At 34.9% G+C, this 16,102-nt stretch overlaps 2 protein-coding genes across 2 annotated transcripts; one reads left to right on the top strand and one right to left on the bottom strand.

The window, feature by feature from the left end:
* Positions 1–630: 630 nt before the first annotated feature.
* Positions 631–5,025, bottom strand: TRIADDRAFT_28324 (uncharacterized protein; the record flags this gene model as incomplete). Its single annotated transcript, XM_002114699.1, has 19 exons — positions 631–769; positions 966–1,087; positions 1,274–1,396; positions 1,490–1,561; positions 1,622–1,660; positions 1,732–1,833; positions 1,914–1,972; positions 2,060–2,114; positions 2,195–2,238; positions 2,323–2,403; positions 2,480–2,522; positions 2,614–2,760; positions 2,849–2,970; positions 3,074–3,147; positions 3,287–3,382; positions 3,535–3,620; positions 3,711–3,754; positions 3,983–4,053; positions 4,931–5,025. The coding sequence occupies 19 exons, from the start codon at positions 5,023–5,025 to the stop codon at positions 631–633; spliced, it is 1,614 nt and encodes a 537-aa protein (XP_002114735.1).
* Positions 5,026–7,400: 2,375 nt separating this feature from the next.
* TRIADDRAFT_58528 (uncharacterized protein) lies at positions 7,401–9,289 on the top strand (the record flags this gene model as incomplete). Its single annotated transcript, XM_002114530.1, has 8 exons — positions 7,401–7,478; positions 7,709–7,805; positions 7,985–8,073; positions 8,217–8,343; positions 8,683–8,755; positions 8,890–8,920; positions 9,006–9,083; positions 9,191–9,289. 8 exons carry the CDS (start codon positions 7,401–7,403, stop codon positions 9,287–9,289), a joined length of 672 nt encoding a protein of 223 aa, XP_002114566.1.
* Between the last annotated feature and the right edge of the window lie 6,813 nt (positions 9,290–16,102).

Raw genomic sequence — 16,102 nt, forward strand, 5'->3', positions numbered from 1 at the left:
GTGCAGTATGTAACGGTTATGGTTTCAATGATTGATCTAGCCGGTCGGCAATCATTCCAAAATTTTATTCAAAAACAATACAGTGCCGACAAATAATTATAAGAGTTTATCGACATAAGTTCAAAATATATTAAATGAACAGTTAATCATTAGATATATTAGCCACCTCATATCAAAAGCTTCAAATATAACTAAGCTAACTTCAATAAATTCATTATGTAATTTTACCAGCTACAGCCAGCAATATTCTAGAGGCTTGCGCTGTGCGACAGCTAAGCCCGAACAATTTGCAACATACAGCACACTTAAGCTAGAACTGAAGCATTGGTATTAGTTAAATCGTCTACTGAACTTGCGCTACCCCTTTGCTAGTTCAATGTTTCCAAACACGAATTGATAAAAAACAGTCGAAATTGGACAGTTACATGACCGTAATTAACATTTAGATTTTATACGAGTATTGAAAAAGGAAAGAAAGTGCAATATCTGAACAATTAATTCAGAACGCTTAAAAAGATGATATGACATTGGATAGAGTGCATAACATCGAGTTTTATGATTCTATCAATGAACGATATCTTAAATCAAAGCATTTTAATTAATTAGTATGTTTAAGTAGTACCATTTTCACTATTTCGCTTGCGGCCTAGGACCAACGCCGCCAGCAAAATCATATACTTTGTTTGCTACCGCATATGCTAATTCATCAGTCAGACTTCGAGTTTCCGCTTCTGCATAAACTCTAACGACATCTTCAGTTCCCGATGGTCTAAGTATACAAAGATATATCCATGATTTCCATCAGCACAATTATTATGTTATCAATCATTCACGAAAATATGCAGTTTGGAAGATTTCTTTAAAGTAAGGAAACTATAGTGTATCTGGCTAAAATCGTCATAGATAAACCAAAAAGTGTTTAAATATTGCGTTTACTTGCGTAAGCCAATTGACTCAGCGCATACCTTACAAATGATCTACCGGCCTTAACTGCTGAGACTAGCTTGTTTATTTCTTCTTGTAGACCTTCAGGTGAGGTGGTTTCTGTTTCCGCTTTGATCGTTTTTATAACCGTGCGATCTTTAACCTACGGACAAATTATTTTATTTACTTACAAATGAAAAAAATTGAGAATCGAGGTTTAAATTGCTTTCGCGATCATTAATATTTACAATTTCACAACTACCAAATAATATTTATTTATTAAATCTGGTACTCAATGCTTTGTAATAATCGGATAAAAATTACTGTAATTCGCGTATATACGACCAACCTTGACTTTTAATTGTCGGTTCGGTAGATCAGAGTACATGCTGTTCCAATCATTTAAATTGTATCCTTTTCTGTTAAGTATTGTTTCAATTACTAAAAAGTCAGAAATGGCATCCCCAACGGTCTAGTGTAACGAAAAATTTAGTGTTTTAGTTGAAATTTTCTTCTACAAAGGAAGCAATTGCCATTATATTTAGGAAATTATAGTACATTTTACCTCATTAACTAAATTGATAAAGTCTAGCAATTCCGACATTTCTTTAGATCTAATATGTGATAATAAAGCGTACTTCAATAACACCATTGCATTATAGTATAATTGTCCAATCCAGTTTGAAACTTACTTTACACTTTTTATTTTCTCTACAGCTACATCACTGAAGATTACCTAATAAATTTAAATGCTTTATTTTAAAACGTAATTCTACATACTGCAATAAGTTAATACAATTGTCATACAGTTCCGTGGCCATTTGCTTCAAAATAAACGCCAATGTCATACTCTAAGGCTTTATGATGTAGGTGTTTTACGCCAGTCTTTACACAAGACACGGGAACGTCCTATTCCAGTTTAAAAAATTATATGTAGTTAGAAAATGGAATAATGCCTATGCTATTGGATATTAGATCTGATAACAAACCACTGATTTTTGAAGATATTCCGTGGATCTTCCATTTGCATAAGCCGTTTGAATGACGCCTATTAATATTAAAATATGTACAGTATAGAGATTGTACACACGTGAATATGGCATCGATGGAACTACTACTATTGCAAATTACCTACCAAGGTTTAGTTTCAGGTTGGCTTTCGAAAGTAAATCTTTAATAAAACTAGCAATCTACAGAAGAACACCACTATTAATTTCAAGCAGTAAGGCAAAACAAGTGATAATTAATTTAAGGCTTTATTGATTGTTACCAATGTCGACATTTTATCTCCATCCAACAGTTTAAATTCATTATCTACAATAGAAGGCATTAGTACAAAATGGCCCTTACGTATGTAAACGGTATTAGCTGTGTTTGAAGGTGTTGAAATCTACTCACCTTTACCAATGTAAAAATATAAGATTCTATCTGCATCACCATCAAAACTGACACATTTTTCGTGCGGTTGGACACGTATACCTGCATGTATTAAATTCGATGGGATAACATCACTATACGTGTAGATCTTATATTGTGCAAGACATTCTATACTGACCCTCAGGGAGACATTGATTAATTTTTACGTAGTCAGCTCCACACTGTTGTATGCGATATTAAGTTGATTAGTAGTCATATTTAAGTTGGAGATTGAATATATTGCTGCAAATTAATTGCAAGGTATTAAATTACCTTGTCATTTAATTTTCCACTAGTACCGTCATTGAAAACAGATATATTTACACTGTTGCCGAGGTATTTTTGCAATTGCTTGATTTTGTCAGCTCCGACACCATTCGCTCCGTCTACTTTGACACCTAATTTTGCTTGATCGCCGATCTTTAAAAAAGATATATTAATATTGAAAAATGTTGATTATTTATTACACTGAGATGGTGATAGAAAAAAATTTTAAATAGTGACTCACTTGTAACTTTAAGAATGCATTTGATAGCTTTCTATAATACCCCTCTTCGGTCGGTTCACCGTATTGCCCATTGGTGTTAATGCAGCGTACAATATAATGTAGCTGAGGGGTAGATAAAATTCCTATATTTGATAGATATATGTCGTTATGAATCTCTAGAGACCCAGTAGATATCGATTTACGTCATCCATATAATAACAGTGTAACTTATTGAATAATACTGACCATAGTCTTGATAATCCTTCTGTATGCATTTTGCACCTTCAATTACAGCTTCTGCTAACTTTAATCCACTTGGTCTGGAAAAATAAATGCAATTCGAATATTAGTTACGAAGTAGTGGCAATAATGGAATCTCCGCAAAATTGACAAGTAAAGCAGAATAGCGAGAGTTACATCGTAGCTTCTATTTCGAGAATAATTTGGAGCATATTTTACCTAGTGTCTCTAGCTAGGCAAACACAAGACTTTGCATTTAAATCTAATCCAGTCTCTTTCACGATGGCTTCTAATGCTGATCCTAAATCTTCAGCCCTACAGATTATTAAATAGAATAAGACGAAAAGGCTATAACATTACCCTTGAAGTTATGTTTTTGAATCGTTTTTTACTGTCTACGATATTTTTGTTAATTTAGTGCAACGGCTTTTATTTCAGATTATTCGTTGTAACAATAGAATCTGTACCTGCAATTTGCTAGTGAAGTAGCGTAACTTTCCCATGAGTCCTTCAGCATTTCTCCCATTGGATCGATCAATTTAACACCATTATCCTTCAGGAAAGAGAATTTCGCGATTATAGGGCTTTATATCGTATATTATTTACTTGCAATGTATTGTTTCATAGTCATGCCCTTCATTACCTCAACCGGATTATGAGACGCTGTAATCATGACACCAATGGAAGCTAAAAGTTTAAGATAGATTACGAAAGTTATCTATATGTATACTGCAGTTATGAGATATCCTGCACATTGATCTGAAATGATATCTTAACGTCCAAATTTGATTACAAAATTATACCGAGTTGTTGAGTTAAATCTAGGGCATTGAAATATTATACTGAAACGATACCTGAATTCTGATAGCGCTAGAAATGAGTTCATTTAGTTTAGAAGTATACAGATACTATTACCTTGCGTAGCCTTTGAACGTAATGCTGCCAATAAACCCATACGAAACATAACTGGTTCTAGAAGGTCAGCCCTATAAACAGTATCACCAGCGATTAATTGAGAACGCTTTTGATAATGTATATCTACGGGTCTATTTTAATATTCATTGATAGCAGGATAAATTATAGGATTGATAATGATTAGCATAGCTAATCAACATGGTACTTATGGTCATGCATGTTATTGCTCGATCTTGATAGTACCATTTACACATCTATTGATTGTTTGTAAAGATGCTTATTTCTTTTCTCATTGGTCTCAAGATCGCGCAATAATGAAGTGTGGCAACATTGCATATCAAGTCATTGCATTTTGTGGATATACATTATCGTATCCTAACTTGAGTAGGTAAAATTGATATCAATGTTACAGTAGAAATTGAGTATAGTTAATGTCAATAAGTATTCATGAGATATGTATGAGATAATGCGACTTAAAGATAATTATATAATTCAATCTTACTGTAGACTCTATCGTTGCAGCGTATTAATAATACTGCATAATGTCCACTCAAATATTGTACCAATAGTACGTTAAGCGGTGTTTCCGATACCTGATTGAACAATATCAATGAATTATAAGTATCTATCTAGGTTCATTACGGCCATCCATTAGTCTCATTTTATCTCAACAATCAATAATATCAAAACATCTTAGCTTGAGTCCAAGCACAAAACCTTAATCTAAAGTGAAGTTGTCAAATAAATTGAATCATCCATAAAGATACTAGTTTCCCAGGTAGCCTAATACAGACTGGAGTGGCTGAAAATAGCTACATATCATAGTGGATAGACTGCATAGACCAGTCAAATTGTTGGTATAAAATTGACAATTTTCAATGTTGACACTGGTTATTTTAGTTCATTAACGCCCTACCCATTACTACCCATCTAAGTATACATACATACTTTGTACGAAATCCAGCAGTTCCATAGGTGAATTTAACCGCTGGTAATGGATATTGACTTGCTACAGATTGAAGGGTTTCAATATTGATCGACATGATGATTGGGATGGTGGCCAATACTACGTTGAACGCTTTCCTTCTTGAATCCAATGGCAAATTCTCCTCTACTCCAGCAGCAAGCCAGTAGAAAGATGAGAGACGAGTTGCAACAGCTGCAAGCAATCAATGGCCACGTCAGGTATGGTAATGTACCATGTAAGAGTAGAGGTATAGTGGCAGCGTATAGCAGGATATGCTGGCAATGATTGTTTGGAATAGAGTTTGCAGCGTCCGGTATCAGGTCTGTCCGTGTCGTGTATGGTAGTGTTCCATGTAGGAGTAAAGGTATACTAAAAGCGTATGATAGCATATGTAAAGAGTGATGCTTGTATCACTCTTTATTGTCAACACGAACTGGATGATGGCGTTTATTTCCACTCAGGACTAGTCAAGAAGTCTTGGGGACTTCTAGATATACTTCAAGTATTTCTAGAAGTCCATGGTCAAATTTAGGAATTAACTATACTGCACCCTAGGATATGGTCACAGTAGCGTTCACTTGGCTAGTAGCTGATGCAACTGTGCTCCTGTCCTTTGAAACGCACTTATAAACATTCTACACTGGATCTACACTGGATTACACTGCACTGTGGTTCAAGGGACGAGCAACAACATCAAGGCAGAAGAAAAACGATAGAGTAAAACAATCGAGATTTCGCTTTTGCAATATGGTGAACGATCATTTTGCAGTCCTTCGATCGCTTTTGCTGTACTCCTCATCACGGATCAAGTGGACATACGCCAGAGCAATATCATAGGTGTTCAACACCATATTAGAGTATATATCTGTAATAAATGCGTCTCACAATAACAATCTTAGTCAAATGGTATTGTCTAAAAGGCTTTAAATTATAAGGTTTTAGGAATAGTAGAGCAATAATTAATTACTACAAGAATCTGGTCTAAAATCGAAAGTATTCCGAGCTCAAAGCCGCTTTGAAGTCTCTTCTCCCTGGTGAGCTCATCTCTGCAGTTCTTATGTAGTGTACATTTAGTTAAATTCATTTATGATAACCTGATAACTCTACATCAGACATGGGTCATCATACAAAATACTTTTCTCTAATAGTACATCATTATTTTCTACAATCTAAATCCTTCTACTTAAGGTGTCACTACTCTTCTATTAACGTCTAGCCCCTTTCTCCGAAGGGCATCTTAACCACTACAGTCTTTCTAGCTACATCAATCTTGTACCATCATTAGTCAACTGGCTGCTATTAGTTATTAACAGTTTCTGATATAGTAGTTAGCAATCATCTAATATTAGCTTCACGGTAATATCTATTCAGAGTAACCTAACTATATCAAATATAGCTATCCGTAAAATCAAATATGGGTATATCACTACAATATCAATGAAAACAAGTGGAGTACATGGCATATAAGTAGAAAGCAACGAAACAACCTTTATCCTGATGTTTTCCGTCAGACTACTTTATGTACTCTGGTATCAATGAAAACAATATAGGATTTGTTTCATCTGCGTCCAATTGCATGATGTGAATTTAAATAATTCATTTTCCAGAGGTGTTATAGCATTGTACTGAGCGATCTGTTCGCAATCAAGACTTTAATGCAGTAAATGACTACTTGGGAATTCATTCCTGTGAAGAGTACAGTTCAAATGGACACTTGACCAGTAAAATAAGTTAGTCTGGTCGTTTTAGACAGGGAAGTGTTGTTGCCAATCTCTTTCTCTCTCTTTGGTTTTTACTAGTCCCCTATTGGATTACAGTACTACAACAGTCACAGTGGCTAATTGCAAACAACAAGTGCTGGAAATGAACTACTAGATGCGATATATTGAGTAGTCCCTAAAGTAATAAAGTTATCCAGTAGTAGTCAAGATTGCACACTCCATATAGGAGAAATGCTTACGATGCAACTTGGTCTAACGCATTGGCAGATTGTTTTCTCTTTAAAGTCATACAGTACCCTCATAATTGAGTATCGATATCATAGTGTACAACCAATAGAGTTCTTCAAAGGGGTAGAGGATTCATTTCTGTCCAGAATCAATTGCATGATAATGTATAATCTGATTATGAATAATTACAAAATAATCAAGTCCTAATAATAAATTGATTGATCTAATTTGGTCAATAAAAGTACAGTAGATAGAGATGGAGACCTATCGCATAAATTGTTGCCTACTACAGTATTGATTGGACACTCTTGTATCAATACCTCGATACGCCGCGAAACGTCATAAACTCGCTATGGAGCTTTTACGCATGCGTCGTCTCTACGTAGCAACGTCTTGACGTTCCTTCAGCTTTCAAGAGTTTAGATTTTAAACTGGCTCTGGATTTCCAGTTGGAACAATAGTTTCTATGCAACTGTAAAACACTTACACAATAAATGCAATAATGTCTGATGAAGAAGGCGAAGTGATTAGGGATAAGCAAATTAAAGTAGTACTCTTAGGCGATGGTACTGCGGGAAAGGTATTGTACAAATTTGAATTCAATAATTAGTATAAAATAGAGGAGAAATGGATTGACGATAGCAATAGGATTCGTACGATGATGATCGATCTAAGCAACGTTATATCTAGAGGAAAGATATTTCTTGTCATGCTATGGAAAAGATTTTATTATAGTTTTGATAAGATTGGGATAGGAAAGAATAATGCCAATTTCTTTTTTAATCATTTCCTTTAATTTATGCCCAATAGACATCGATCGCATCTAGATATGCTCAAGGTGGTTATAATAGAGAATACCGTCAAACTGTCGGGCTTGATTTTTTTCTAAGGAGGATAGTATTGCCCGGTACGCTAATTGAAGGATTGAATTGATCCTATGTTAACCAAACTATATTACAGAATGATTCAATCAATCTATTGCTCGAATTTCCATAAAAATCTTGCTTTTATGCCAGTCTTTGATAAATCAGTTAAAAATTGTATTAACCGGCAGAATTTATATGTATATATACAAATCATGATTAGGTGATGTTCATGTAGCAATGCAAGTTTGGGATATTGGTGGTCAAACATTAGGTGGCAAGATGGTTAATAAATATATTTACGGCGCTAAGGTGATGAACGTACTGAAATGAAAGATTTTTCTCTTTTGAAAAACTACTCTATTGTATACATGGACATGGACTTTATATTTTACGAAGTGGTTAACTTTATACCTTACTAAAAATAATATATTTTGACTTTACAACAATTATAGGCTGTTCTCTTAATTTATGATATTACCAATCCTAATTCATTTGAAAATTTAGAGGATTGGTATTCTCTTGTTCGGAATATGTTTAAATCAGAAAAAATTCCTCATATAGCAATAGTCGCCAATAAAAGTAGGTATTTACGACGAAGGATGCCTTATCGAATATTATAATGTAGCTAATACGCTGCATTTTAGAGCTGTTTGATAAACATAGAGAATTATACATGTATACGCATAGAAACAAATCACATAGTATTTTTTTAAGGACTACCCTGCATTACTGGTTAAAAAAACAATATCTATTTATCTGCCACTAGAAGAATCACTAAACAGAATAATGCGCTAATTGTGTATCATTTCTACACTATTAAAATTGTCAAACTTTATATCACAATTAGTAGCGTCTATAAATTATTGTCAAGGACTTTATTTATAATTATAATGACGTATTTGATAATGTGCAATTTAGTGGATTTAGAACATATGAGAGCAGTAAAGCAGGAAAAACATACTAAATTTGCTCAAGAACACGGATTTTCCAGGTTTGAATTGACTAACAGTAAAATTTTCAATCATTTATAAAGTTAAACATGAAATTTTTCAATACTTTAATTGATACTGTATTTTTGGTTTATTATTTATTTGATGGCATTACTTGTCTATTTGACCCTATTAGCCATTTCATTTCGGCAAAAACAGCTGATCAGGTAAGCTGCTAATAGCTATGAATCTTGATATAAAAGAGGAATTATTTTTACTTCCATTGAATTAATTTAAATGTCTTATGATTAGGTTGAGACTTGTTTTCAGCGAGTCGCAGCTGAGGTTTTAGGGATAAAGTTATCAAAGCCGGAAATAGAAGAAACTTCGGTATGTTTGCCTAACTTCTTATCAAACACTGTAGTGAATATATTCTACCTTTAAGTTAGGCCTGCTATCTCCAATTTGGTTTCAATTTTATCTATCAATCTATGTAGCGAGTAGTAAAGGCCGAAATTGTCAAGTATGATGGTGAATCATTGGCTAATGCTATGCCACCAGTCAAACAACGAAGTATGGCTTGTACGATTCAGTGATAGAGAAATATATGGGAGTAAACTATGCAAAAAATAAAAATAAATCTTGCAGCCTCCAATCTGTAATCAAATATAGAATATGGAAGGTTATGTATAGAGAACTGGATTAAGATACCTAGTAGATACTGGAGACGTCAGCTATTTGACATGAAAAATGATACATTTTCATTTTGGAGTCTTATGGCAAGGTAACACTAGTGTAAATAAGAAGAGCCAGTATTGATAATGTAAAGAACTGATCCATTACATAGGATTAATGCATAAAAATTTTGTAGTTATCCTCGTTATTAGTTCAGAATGATACCTAGAGTGGGTTGACAAGTATATTACTGCAGGCGGCACCATGTTAAGCGATTTATGACGTACATATGTACTAGTACATGCACATCATTTCTTGCTTGAAATGATACTTGTATGTAATACGTATTATTTTATCCGAATTACTTTTCTCAAATATTGAGAGCTAATTAGAACCAATGTGACTATCTTCTACGGAGAATGATATAATTTTATAGTAGTACAAATGCCATATAATAAATATAAAAATTGTTAGTGTGCATTGATGATATAAAGATAACATTTAGAATCAAGTAGCGAATAATAATAATTAATAATTTCGAATATGCTCATGTTTTCAATTAACGTTAATAAAAATGTTCTCATCAAATTGTTACGCTTAGCATGCTATTATTGAAAGATATTTTAATTTTATATCCAAAGTATGGACTAGTAGAAACTTGGAATACATCTTTATTAGCATGCGATTATAGAACCTGATTTGATTTCATTCTCTAATCTTTGCTAACCCTAAATAGTTACGTTTTATATTTTGGTAGATTGAGAAAGCTCTAGTTCATTTAATTCAATACTTCTGAAAGCAAGACTGCTAAGCTGATCAGGTTGCGTTATTAACTTAGCGTAGTAAAGTAAGGGTGTAATAACTGCGTCTAGTAAGTGAGAGCATCGCTATCGAGGGGTACAACCATCTGATAAGGCTTATATTGCCACTGTAGGTGAAGTTTATTTTTATGAATAATATTTTATCGCTTGTTTTAGGTACATTGCTCTTATCCGTGCTAGTAGATTATGGTGCCATTAGAATTTTAAATATTTCAACTTTATGATATATAATCTCTTGATTTGAATGATATTATTTGCATTGTACAATAACATTAGCTTGATCTGCGTAAGTAATATTGCTACTTAATAATGGCCTCTCTATAGAAATGCGATAGCATTCATTAACATAATCGCTAAGGCTATTGAATTTGCAATTCAACCTACGCCTTTATTGGCCAAATGCCCAGTGGTAATTATTTTTTTTTATTAGGACGGTTAATCCTCTCACCGATGCTAAGGCAAGACGGGCCATTTTTTTATGGATTTTAAGAATGCCTTTTAATGAGCTTGTACTGGAATTTTTAAGTTGTATTGGTAATATAATCGCTACTAGTATTACCGTAGTAGATGGAGCACTAAGGGATAATGTTTAGAATTCTTTTTTGATAGAGTAGTGTGGAAATTGAATTCTTTAGTAGTTATTTACTGCGAATATGGTATAACATTATATGCAGTTGTAATAACGCTATGCTTTAGATACGATAGATCAGTTTCAATATATCGTCGTCTTACATACGATATTTTACACGTCCATTAACAGATTGCAATACCGAAATTTTACGTTATTTTACTCCGTTTCCATCAACTTTTCAATAGGGTGATGAGCAAGTTTGGACTGATCTTACTCAAGATTTTTATTGGATGATAGCACTGTATAAAGCTATAATTTAATTGAATATATATATATATATATGCGTCTATATTAATTATAAGACATTCATATACTGTATATTGAGGCCAATCCTAGAAATGTCAAACTGTCTGGTATTGACCTCAACATAAATATTGTAGTAGGGTAATGAAGATGCTAATTTACTATTATAACACACGCCGGTGATACTGTTAAGTTGCAAGTCGTTGCAATGACACTCTTGGAATTGCTTTATCCGCAGAATCAATCAATCCAGTCACTATTTACAGATAAAATCGTATGTAGTACTCAACATCTACAGAATGATGGAAGGGACTTTGGAGGACAACTGTAGCCTTTAAGTCCAAATGATGATAGAATACTGTGTAGTTGAGGGATTACGGACATGTTTGAACGGGCCTACAATCCAATCCGAGATTGATGATGGAGCACTGAACAAGCATTATAATTATCAGGGACTTTTCTCTTATAAGCCGCTATGATTATGATGATGATGCAAGAGAGGACATTTTTAGAGACAACAGCGGCCTTCAAGTTCCTATGGTCATAAGAGTAGTTGTGGAAATTAGACTGGTCTACAGTACAGTCAAATCGTGTTCTGCACTGTCATCAAGTCGAAGATAGATCCTGCAGCACTGAACAACCGTCATCATGATGAAGGGACTTTTACAGATAGAATTGAATTGGTCTACAGTACAATTAAATCGTTTCCTTCACTGTCAAGTCCAAGACATATCATTGGATTTATGTAGCAAACGTCAAGATGAAGGGAAACGGCCATACAATAGTTGTATTCCTTGAACTGGTCTACAGTACCATGGACTACTCAATGACATAGGTCATGGTTATCTAGTAGTCCATGACAGTACAATCCATTGGTGCTGTTCATCGTCATCTACTTAGGGGTTGTCATCAAGATGGAAGTTCAATTGGCCATACAGTAGTAAAGTAATTTATGCAAAATGATCAGGCCTATTGGCCATGGCTACAAACATCCTAATGTAAGGCAGTTTGTTTCAAGCCTTCTCCAGTCCAAATGGTCATAGAGTAGTACGGTAGAGTAGTTTGTGTGATCATCATGATTGGCTATTAGCCATGGCTACAAACATCCTAATGTAAGGCAGTTTGTTTCAAGCCCTTCTCCAGTCCAAATGGTCATAGAGTAGTACAGTAGAGTAGTTTGTGTGCATCATCATGATTGGCCATTACATGTCTAATGTATCAGTAGGACAGCTTAAACGAAGTGTATAATAAAATTTAAGCAAAATGATCAGGCCTATTGGCCATGGCTACAAACATCCTAACGTAAGGCAGTTTGCTTCAAGCCTTCTCCAGTCCAAATGGTCATAGAGTAGTACGGTAGAGTAGTTTGTGTGCATCATCATGATTGGCCATTAGCCATGGCTACAAACATCCTAATGTAAGTCAGTTTGTTTCAAGCCCTTCTCCAGTCCAAATGGTCATAGAGTAGTACAGTAAAGTAGTTTGTGTTCATCATCATGATTGGCCATTACATGTCTAATGTATCAGTAGGACAGCTTAAACGAAGAGTATAAAAAAATTTAAGCAAAATGATCAGGCCTATTGGCCATGGCTACAAACATCCTAACGTAAGGCAGTTTGTTTCAAGCCTTCTCCAGTCCAAATGGTCATAGAGTAGTACGGTAGAGTAGTTTGTGTGCATCATCATGATTGGCCATTAGCCATGGCTACAAACATCCTAATGTAAGGCAGTTTGTTTCAAGCCCTTCTCCAGTCCAAATGGTCATAGAGTAGTACAGTAGAGTAGTTTGTGTTCATCATCATGATTGGCCATTACATGTCTAATGTATCAGTAGGACAGCTTAAACGAAGAGTATAAAAAAATTTATGCAAAATGATCAGGCCAATTGGCCATGGCTACAAACATCCTAATGTAAGGCAGTTTGCAAGCCTTTCTCCTATGCAAATGGTCCCAGGCTTAGGATGTTGTTGTTGTTGTTGTTGTTGATTGTGGTGGCGGGCGATTTTAATTTCCCGTTTGACTGACCTGCATTGTACTGTAGGTGTACAATAAGTACTGTACTGGAAGTCTTTTCGTACTGCTCAACTGCAGCCTGGTCCCTTGTAGACGGTCATGGTACAAGGCTATAGTATAGACTACACTATGATCAGTTGAGTCCGGAATAGTACACAGTACTATAGGACAAGAGGCATTTTTCCGCCCAAATTAGCCTGCTACTACAGTATATCGAGTACAGTAGAAAGTGACGGGAGGCTACAGTAAAGTACTGTAGTCAGTTGGTGGCACTTGGTACTGACTAGCCTTGGCAGGAGTGATGCTGGATCACTCATACATAGACTATACAAACACCTATAATGGATGTCTTTCAACTGAAAGTCAACTAGGCAGTTAAGAGGTGCAGGTTCGGGCACGATTGGGACCGGATGGGTCTTACTATTATTTCTGTACTGGACCTAGCTGGAGTGGCAGTTATTTCTTGCATACAAACAGCCTAGTCAAAAAAGGGTAAAATTAATCCACATTTCATTGGTGCTCAACTGCATTCTAGCAATGATCCAAAAGGATGGATGATCAAACTATGGAAAAAGTAGAATTTGGCATATTAGAATGGGCATGCAGGTGTATCTGTCATCGCTTTATTACTAGTTTTGAATCGGATGTGCGTTGGAATGATGTCATTGTGGGTAAGTGCACAGATCGATCGACTCATCGTTGATCAAAACATGCAAAACTTGTTTTGATCCATGGCTAGGTATGGATCGAGCAGAAAGAATTCTTGTCTGCCTTGATCGATGTCTTCTAGCGGTAGATATCGTTTACTTTTTCATCACTTGCTATATCATGATACAGTACAAGAGTCTTTTCCAGCCCTTGATGGATAGGATAGCTGTAGAATATTTCAGTTTTTATCAGTTATTGCTGTCTATCATTTCCAGACTAGTATAGATATACGCATATTTCAGTTTTCGTCAATGCTAGATATTATCAAATATCTTCCCAACAACTCTCAATGTATTGATGCAATAGAATGGAGAGAAAGAATTCTTTCCAGCCTACAAGATGAAGGTTTCTCAAAAGATTGAAGATATAGTAGTATTCAGTTTTGGTCAATTTCTAGGTGTTATACTACAGAAAGAATCACTCCTAGCCTTGAAAGATAGGATAGCTTAAAAGGATCAATGTACATTCCTTTTCATCAATTTGCACGCGTCTATCTCACAAGCTTTGTGCTTAGACGTACAGTATAGTATTTTCGCATAGAAGGATTAATGACTTACAGTATTCTATAAGTTACGTTGTACAGCAATCGGGTTGGAAATGCCGTATCTACAGTATGCAATTTGTTAAATATGCATTCATAACACGCTTCTGCATAGTTAATCCCCTTGCGATATCGACGTTAGCTGTCATGGCGAACCTCGATTCCTAAAATGCAAATTCAGCCATACTCTACTACTACTTCCTAAATAGTCCATGATTGCACCACGCCTAGGTACATGATGACGATACCTACTTTAGCTGTCAAAGCCAACCTCAATTCCTTAAATGTAAATTCAGCCTGCTCTTCTACTACTTGGAAAGTAATCCATGATTGAGCCATGATAACAGCAAGTGAAGAACGAACAAAACACTCTTCATAACCCAGTGTAGAACACGTTCAAGTAACACCTATTTTATCCTCAGTTAGTTTTTGTCTCGCAGAGACAAAAACGCATGCTGTACAAGTTGGACAGTTTACAGTAGCAAATTAATTTACTATATTCAGGTTTTACGACTTCTAGTACGAGGGTTGACGCCATGGTGATATTCAATGTCTTGTATTCTATTCTATTACAGCATTATTACCAGCGATGGACACTACCAAAGCCAGTAGCGAATTAAACTTACGATTAAAACTGGCAGCAATGATTATTCGATTGCTAGAAATTGGACAAGCAGACACTAATACTGTCGATACAAGCAAAGTCGACGTCGACACTCTGCATCCGTTGGAAGAGTTAATGCGAATATTTAATGAAATTGCCTCATCTTTTCCATTTTCCAAATGCCAGCTAGAGGAAATGCGAGAAGCTTTCAAAGTTCAGGTAATACCATTTGCCAATAATGATCGTGCATTTGTTGTAATCAGTAACACTTATACCTAGTGCAATCGATGCGCAGTTGTTGACTAACTGATGTAGGTGTAGATGTATGGCAAATCATGATGTACTGTAGTAGTGTCTTCAAACTCGACATACTGACACTGTAGCGTTAAAACATATATGGATAAAAGATCAGGACTGATTATGCAAATGTCACTGTGGCGATAGCTTTGTATTTCTATCATACTTGTAAATAACCTTGCATCATACAATGGATACTACAATAAAAAGCTTAGGTAGTTATTTCTCGTCGTAACCAGCTACAAATAAATAATTCTTACAATCTTGTATCAAATTTTACAGCTATTTGGCGAATTATAGAGTGGATACTACAGTATATTCTATCACTTTAACACAAGTTTATGAAAGTATAATATTGTCGCTACTTCAATAGAATTAGTAATGTCTCATTTTGCTTAGCTTTTGCCATGATAGGTGATTTATATTTCTGGTATGTTAATGAATGACTGATCTGATTCTACTTGCAATGTTGCGATTTTTTACAAGTTTAAAGCAATTCCTTTTATTCGTTGTTATAATCTCTACTTTAGTTACAATTATTGTAATCTTTTTCCTGCCGTAACAAATTTTGCGTACGCTTTATGTAATGGAATATCGATTCAATCGCTTTTAGGCTTTTCTCTGTTGTTGTCGTAGTGGCGACTATCCAAGAGCCAACGCTGTATTAGAAAGACAATTTGGCACCGGAAGACATAAACAAAAGGTAAATTAGTATTGAGCTCATGACCTGTACGTATGTAGTCGATATTGCTTTTAATTTTTTACTATTCCAACTTATTGCAGCTAGTGGTCATTACCTTTAGTTTTGTTCTACATATATGATGTAATATCATTAATAGATTAGATTAAATTGCATGAAAAAGTCAATCAATAAA

The sequence above is a fragment of the Trichoplax adhaerens genome, genomic scaffold (assembly GCF_000150275.1).
Source record: "Trichoplax adhaerens TRIADscaffold_8 genomic scaffold, whole genome shotgun sequence".
NCBI classification, from domain to species: Eukaryota; Metazoa; Placozoa; class Uniplacotomia; order Trichoplacea; family Trichoplacidae; genus Trichoplax; species Trichoplax adhaerens.